Below are 7,736 nucleotides of genomic sequence, written 5' to 3'. Positions count from 1 at the left end.
GGGACGAGAAGATGGAGCAGTGGCCCATGAGGCACCAGGGTGCGCCCAGGGGGTAGGGCACGCCCTGATGGCTCGTGGGCCCCACGAGGCTCCGTTTGACCTAACCCCGCCTCTATAAATTCTCTAAAATCAGGGAACCAACAGAGGAGTCCACGAAATACTTTTTTCACCACCGCACGCCTTTGTTCTCGAGAGATGCCATCTGGGGACTTTTTTCGGTACTCCGCCAAAAGGGTAATCAATCACGGAGGGGCTCTACATCAACCTTGTTGCCGTTCCGATGATGCATGAGTAGTTTACCACAGATCTACGGGTCCATAGTTAGTATCTAGATGACTTCTTCTCTCTGTTTGATATTCAATACAATGTTCTCCTTGATGTTTTTGGAATTCTATCCGATGTAATCACTTTTTGCGGTGTGTTTATCGGGATCCGATGAATTGTGAGTTTATTATCAAATTATCCATGAATATTATTTAAGTTTTCTCTGAACTCTTTTATTCATGATTGTTCTAGCTTCGTATTTCTCTCTGATCTATTGATTTGGTTTGACCAACTGAATTGATTTATCTTGTAATGGGAGAGGTGCTTTGTGATGTGTTCGATCTTGCGGTATTCAATCTCAGTGACAGTAGGGGGCATGATACGTATGTATCGTTGCTATTAAGGGTAAAAAGATGGGGTTTATTCATGCGTGAGTTTACTTTGTCTACATCATGTCATCTTGCTTAAGGTGTTACTCCGTTCTTTATGAACATAATACTCTAGATGCATGCTGGATAGCGATCGATGTGTGGATAGTACTAGATGCAGACAGGAATCGATCTACTTGTCTCGGACGTGATGCCTATATACATGATCATTGCCTTGAATATCGTCATGATTATTTGTCTTTTTATCAATTGCCCAACGATAATTTGTTTACCCACCGTATATTATTTAAAAAAAAAAGCCTCTAGTGAAACTATTGCCCCCGGGTCCACTTCTATCATATATTAAAAATCCTAAAAATATCTTACTATAATTTTACTTTATTTATCTATCTATTTATCACCATACAATTTGATTTTGCAATAAACTGCCAAGGGATTGACAACCTCATGTTCACGTTTGGTGCAAGGATTTGTTATTTTGTGTACAAGTGTTGTTAACGAGTTGTTGCTTGATTTTTTTACTGGATTGATAACCTTGATTTCATAACTGAAGGAAATACTTATCTCTACTGTCCTGCATAATTCCCTCCTCTACGACGAAACCCAATGCAGCTCACAAGTAGCAACATGCAGCGCGTCGCTTATCGCAATTTGAAGAGGTAGAAATAATCTTTGTAAGAAGTACTCCTCAATTAATGATTTCACTACAGTGTCCAACAGGAGCTCTGACTAGGAGCTCCCATGAATAAAGGAGGTTTGGACCGTAAAAAAAAAGCGCTGCGTTTTAGCCTGACGGGTTAGATGAGCCGGGATGGTTTGGCCCATCTGACGAGCCAGTCCTTCGGTTGCGCCAGTTGTTGTCCACGGCCCACAGGCGAAACCACAGCCGAGAGCCCAGCCGACCGCCGCCCCCTCCCGTCTCCCCGTCCCGTCCCCTCCTGCATCGTTGAACCAAACCGAGCTCCAAAGTAAACCGCGCGCCCAAAATCCCCAAACCCTAACCGCTACACCACCCGACCCGACCCGACCCGGCGGAGCGGCAGCTCCCGGCCGCCAGGCGGTAATCGGCGCCGGCGAGGGAAGGTGCCGGGAAGGCGGCGGCGACCTGCAGGATACCGGGACAGGCGGCACACGGTCGCTGAAGAGCGAGCGCGCGAGCTGCCGGGGAGCGGTGAAGCCCCCGCCACAGCCCCCAAAGAGACTCGCCACACACAACACAGTAAGGCACCTATCGCCGAATATCCGCTTCTCTCTAAGTTCCATTCCATCTCCATTGCTTACTCAATCTGTCAGGCATCGAGCATTCTTGTGAAATTCGATTTTTTTTTCAGAAAACGTCAGAGATTTTGGAATTTTGGTTGTGTAGCAAAACCTACCAGTTATAATGTTTTCCAGTAGCTCGATAAGAGAAGAAAGCTTAATCAGGATGCACCCGCTTGGAGACTAGTGATAGGCCTGGTCAAACTGGCCCTTAAGGACTGTTTGACTGAAGCAGACGACCTAAATTTCGTCAGTTGGGTAAAATGCAAAGGCTGTGGACTACTATACTGTAGCTTCCAAAATAATAAGAGGCGGAGGAACTGGGGGTTCACATGTCTTGTGTGTGCTAAAACCTAAAACTACCAGCTGCTACCGGGGAGTGTTGATGGGTGCCAATTTTAGTTTAATTTAGTTCGTATGTAATTCTTTTTTTCTGAGAATGTTAAAATCTGTTTGTTTGATGTTTGTTAGGACAGTTGATACAGCCATGGATATCACTCAGATTCTCCTAGCCGCGCAATCTCCGGACGGTAACCTTCGGTCAGTAGCAGAAAGCAGCCTTAAGCTGTTTCAGGAGCAGAATCTTCCCAGGTTCCTGCTTTCCTTATCAGTGGAGCTCTCGAATGACGAAAGGCCGCCAGAGTCTAGAAGACTTGCTGGCATTATCCTTAAGAATTCGTTGGATGCCAAGGATTGTTCAAGGAAGGAGCTACTTGGTCAGCAATGGGTCAGCCTGGACCTGTCGATCAAATCGAGGATCAAGGAATCCTTGCTGCTAACGCTAGGATCTTCGGTGCCTGATGCAAGGCAGGTCTCATCGCAGGTTATTGCAAAGGTCGCCTCCATTGAGATGCCCCGTTGTGAATGGCAAGACCTCATTGCCAAGTTATTGGGAAACATGACGCAGCACGGTGCATCTGCGCCACTGAAGCAAGCAACTCTAGAGGCATTGGGGTATGTCTGTGAGGAGATTTCTCCTGAGCACTTGGAGCAGGATCAAGTCAATGCTGTTCTGACTGCTGTGGTCCAGGGAATGAACCAGGCAGAGCTAAGTGTTGAAGTCCGTCTTGCAGCAGTTAAAGCTCTATATAACGCTCTTTATTTTGCTGATAGCAACTTTGCAAATGATATGGAGAGGAACTATATAATGAAGGTAATTTGTGAGACTGCTGTATCTAATGAAGTGGAGATCAGACAGGCAGCTTTTGAATGCCTTGTTGCAATTGCATCCATATATTATATGCACTTGGAACCTTATATGCAAACCGTATTTAACCTGACGTCCAACACTGTCAAAGGAGATGAGGAATCAGTTGCACTTCAAGCTATTGAGTTCTGGAGCACAATTTGTGATGAAGAGATTCAACTCCAAGAAGAATATGAGGGATATGACGATGCCGACTCTAGTGCAAATTTTCGCTTTATAGAAAAGGCACTCCCTTCACTTGTTCCAATGCTGCTCGAAACTCTGTTGAAGCAGGAGGAAGATCAAGAGCAAGATGATAATGTGTGGAACATTTCCATGAGTGGTGGGACGTGCCTTAGACTCATCGCTAAAGCTGTTGGTGATGCGATTGTCCCTCTTGTCATGCCATTTGTTGAGGCTAACATCACAAATCCAGATTGGCATTGTCGTGAGGCAGCTACTTTTGCATTTGGTTCTATCCTTGACGGTCCTTCTCTTCCGAAACTTGCTCCACTGGTACATGCCGGACTTGATTTCTTGCTCAATGCAATGAAAGATCCCAACAGCCAGGTAAAAGACACCACTGCATGGACTCTTGGGCGTGTGTTTGAATTTTTGAATTCTCCAACCAGTGTCAATCCGATTGTAACAAGTGGAAACCTTACGCGTATCATGACAGTGTTGCTGGAGAGTAGTAAGGATGTTCCAAATGTGGCTGAGAAAGTCTGTGGAGCTATATACTTTCTTGCCCAAGGTTATGAAAATGCAGCAGATTCAATCTCCTCTGTGCTTACACCTTATCTTCCTAGTGTCATCACCGCTCTCCTTTCTGCTACGGACTGTGTTGGCGCGACCCATTTTAGGCTTCGTTCATCTGCTTATGAAGCATTGAATGAGATTGTGAGAGTCAGCAACATAGATGAAACTTCAAGCATTATAGGCCAGTTATTGCAGGAGGTCATGAGAAGATTGAACTTGACATTTGATCTCGAAGTATTTTCATCAGGCGACAAGGAGAACCAGAGTGACCTGCAGGCTTTGCTGTGCGGTGTACTGCAGGTCATCCTCCCGAAACTGAGCAACTCAGATGCGGAGTCCATTATCACCCAGAATGCTGATCAGTTGATGTTTCTGTTTCTTTGTGTCTTTGCTTGCCACGGTTCTACTGTACATGAAGAAGCAATGCTTGCTATTGGTGTTCTTGCGGATGCTATCGGTCCAGATTTTGTAAAATACATGCCGGAGTTTTTCAAGTACCTTGAAGCAGGCTTGCAGAATCATGAAGAATACCAAGTATGCTCCATTTCTGTTGGAGTGGTGGGTGACATTTGCCGTACACTAGAAGATAAAGTGTTGCCATTCTGTGATGGAATTATGACTGTTCTCCTCAAGGATCTTTCAAATCCAATGCTCAACCGGTCTGTCAAACCTCCCATTTTCTCATGCTTTGGAGATATTGCTCTTGCTATTGGCGAGAATTTTGAGAAATACCTGCCATATGCCATGCCAATGCTTCAAGGAGCTGCTGAGCTTGTTGTAGTTTTAGATCAAAGTGACGATGATATGGTTCACTATGGTAATCAGCTCAGACGGGGAATATTTGAGGCTTACTCTGGCATATTACAGGGTATAAAAGGTCCAAAAGCTCAGCTGATGGTACCTTATGCAACCCACCTATTGCAGTTCACTGAAGCTGTCTACAAGGATGGGAGCAGGTGCACATCATTTTCATTGCCATTTCTTTTAGTTATATGAGTGACTGTTCCGTTTCTTAGCAGTATATGCATATATCTGCTTTCAGGGATGAGAGTGTGACAAAGGCTGCAGTTGCAGTCCTTGGTGATCTTGCAGATACACTTGGCCCAATATCAAAAGATCTGTTCAGGAACCACCTGTTCCATGTCGAATTCTTTAGGGAGTGCCTTGATTCGGACGAAGAAGTCAGGGAGGCTGCATCGTGGGCGCAGGGAATGATAAACCAAGCAGTGGTTGCTTAATATGTGAAATCATTTTCTGTTGTTGGTTGTGGTGGAGGTTTTTCTTCTTGTGCATCTGTAAAGTCCGTTTGCCACGGATGAATGGAAGAATTCCGATACACATGTAGTGTCAGTAGTAGGGGATCCTTCAGTGATGTGTTCGACTTGAACTGCTAAATTTACTAATGTGTTTGACTTGTTGCTTATCCATGCTATGCTGTCTATGTTTGTTACTAGTCTTTTTTTTTCATATCCTTTCATGCTACCTGATTGATCCTTGTTGGTATATGTTCTATTGTAGTGCAGTGTTCTTGCTAATATGGTTCATTGCTACCTGATTGATCCTTGTTGTTGCTATATGACTTGTCACACTATTGGCATGAATTATGGCCATGTCATTATGTTGGAATTCTTTTAGTGGAGTTTTTTTTTTCGAAACGGAGGCAAAAGATTTGCCTCATCGATTAATTAAGCAGAAGAGAGTTGCCTGGTTAATTACTGGAAAACCGGGCAAAAATCAATACAAACCTACCACCCGAGGACTACTCACAGAACAAGCAACCCCATAAGTGCATGATCAGACCGACAACCCAACACATAACGACTACCAACCCCCACACAACAACATCGCAAAGAACCATCCAACGAGAGAATCTCAGCCAAGACCACCGAGACAAGCCACACAATAAGGACAATCAAAAGACTGCCATCAAGCATCAAGCAGCTGTGGACGCCTTTCCTGTGGCACCACTCTTCTTTCTTTGGTTTCTGATAGCCTCTTCCACAATCGCCTTGCCAGATCCAGGGCTAGCCGCCTCTAAACGTTTGAGCAAGCTGTGAATCTCTAACTCGAAGAGAATCTCATCGACCTTTTCACGCACAGACATCGAACATATGGTGTAGTAACATTGTGCTGGAGGAACATCTTTGCAGAGGTTTGCAGAGGGCTTTTCTCAGGTGACTCGTTATATGAGTACTAATGTTGTGCACGGACACAAGGGGCGCAGGCACCGTTACATTGTGGGTCCACATCACTGGTCTGCACCTTCTCCACGCCAGCAGCATGACTCAACCCAGTTTACATGATCTGACCAATCTTTTCTCAGGTTTTTTATTCTCACATTTATTTATTTGTTTGTTTTTGTAACGCTGACTACCTGAAGTAACCAACCTGACCAATCTTCAGACTCGAACTATTTTTGTGTGCGTGGTGAAAGATACGTTTACTGTTTCTATTTACAGAGCAATATGCTGGCAGCATCATGAAACACTCCTGAACAGTGTCAGTATGTCACTTTGTCTCGGACAAATATTTGTAGTGAAAAAAAAAGCATGGCTGGAACTATGTCGCTGTGAGTTGTTTTTAGTAACAGAAGAGTGACACCAATCTGTTAGTGATATGGTCGTAATCTACGTTTGCACTAAATTTTCTTGCATGTATCGGTATTTCATTAATTTACTATTCCCCAACCTGTTCTCGTTTTGTATCTTCTCTAATAAGATCTAGGCGCACTGGAGCATCTTCCTAATACATCAGTACACACGCTTACATGGTACAGCTAGACAGAATTACGTCCGGATTTATCCTTACAAACGTAAGCATGAGAGCGCAGCTAGCTAGCCAATCCTGGGAGCTTTCGTGACCTTCTTGTTGGAGTCGACGAACACCCTGACTCAGCCGGTGTTGTAAGCCATGGCGACGAAGGCGTCGGTCGGAACGACTTGGACGCTGGCGGTTGCTCCCCCCGCTTTCATTGCCTACTTGCAAATTGCAATACAAGAGAACCGGTCAATGGTAACGAACGCTTGGAGTGACATAGAACGACCGGAGTAGTACGAAAGGAAGCTGAGGATTGCTAACCTGTTATGCTCGAGTGCTTGACTAGTGAGTCTGGTGGGTAGATTGGTGCATGCCAATCGTATGTGTGGTTGTGCCTGTGGTGTTAGTATTTGTATGCCTGTGGCTGCTGCGTGGGAGAAGACTCTCAGAAGAGGATGAGGACACAGGTTTTGTTTTCTTAAATTTTGGATAGCTCCGGTGGCGCGTTGGAGGCAACGGTCTCGACACTAACAGATGGCAGCTCGATCATTTGGAACCTTTCCGATGTCCGAATATAGTCGTCCAATATATCGATCTTTACGTTTCGATCATTTCGAGACTCCTCGTCATGTCCCCGATCTCATCCGGGACTCCGAACTACCTTCGGTGCATCAAAACACATAAACTCATAATACAAATCGTCACAGAACTTTAAGCGTGCGGACCCTACGGTTTCGAAAACTATGTAGACATGACCGAGACTCGTCTCCGGTCAATAACCAATAGCGGAACCTGGATGCTCATATTGGCTCCCACATATTCTACGAAGATCTTTATCGGTCAAACCGCATAACAACATACATTGTTCCCTTTGCCATCGGTATGTTACTTGCCCGAGATTTGATCGTCGGTATCTCAATACCTAGTTTAATCTCATTACCGACAAGTCTCTTTACTCGTTATGTAATGCATCATCCCACAACTAACTCATTAGTCACATTGCTTGCAAGGCTTATAGTGATGTGCATTACCGAGAGGGCCCAGAGATACCACTCCAATAATCGGAGTGACAAATCCTAATCTCGAAATACGCCAACTCAACAAGTACCCTCGGAGACACC

General features: G+C 44.9%; 1 protein-coding gene across 2 annotated transcripts; it reads left to right on the top strand.

Annotated features, from left to right (window-relative positions):
• The first annotated feature begins 1,582 nt into the window (after window positions 1-1,582).
• LOC119321970 (importin subunit beta-1-like) lies at window positions 1,583-5,308 on the top strand. 2 transcript variants are annotated; one of them, XM_037595481.1, is made up of 3 exons: window positions 1,583-1,872; window positions 2,390-4,814; window positions 4,901-5,308. In XM_037595481.1, exons 2-3 carry the CDS (start codon window positions 2,401-2,403, stop codon window positions 5,094-5,096), a joined length of 2,610 nt encoding a protein of 869 aa, XP_037451378.1. In that variant the 5' UTR covers window positions 1,583-1,872; window positions 2,390-2,400; the 3' UTR covers window positions 5,097-5,308. The 2 variants fall into 2 exon arrangements, with proteins under 2 accessions (XP_037451378.1, XP_037451374.1); XM_037595477.1 differs by having other exon boundaries at window positions 2,385-4,814.
• The last annotated feature ends 2,428 nt before the right edge of the window (window positions 5,309-7,736 follow it).

The sequence above is a fragment of the Triticum dicoccoides genome, chromosome 1B, assembly GCF_002162155.2.
Source record: "Triticum dicoccoides isolate Atlit2015 ecotype Zavitan chromosome 1B, WEW_v2.0, whole genome shotgun sequence".
Taxonomy (NCBI): domain Eukaryota; kingdom Viridiplantae; phylum Streptophyta; class Magnoliopsida; order Poales; family Poaceae; genus Triticum; species Triticum dicoccoides.
The sequence above is the reverse complement of the archived record's forward strand: the minus strand, read 5'-3'. Positions and strand labels throughout refer to the sequence as shown.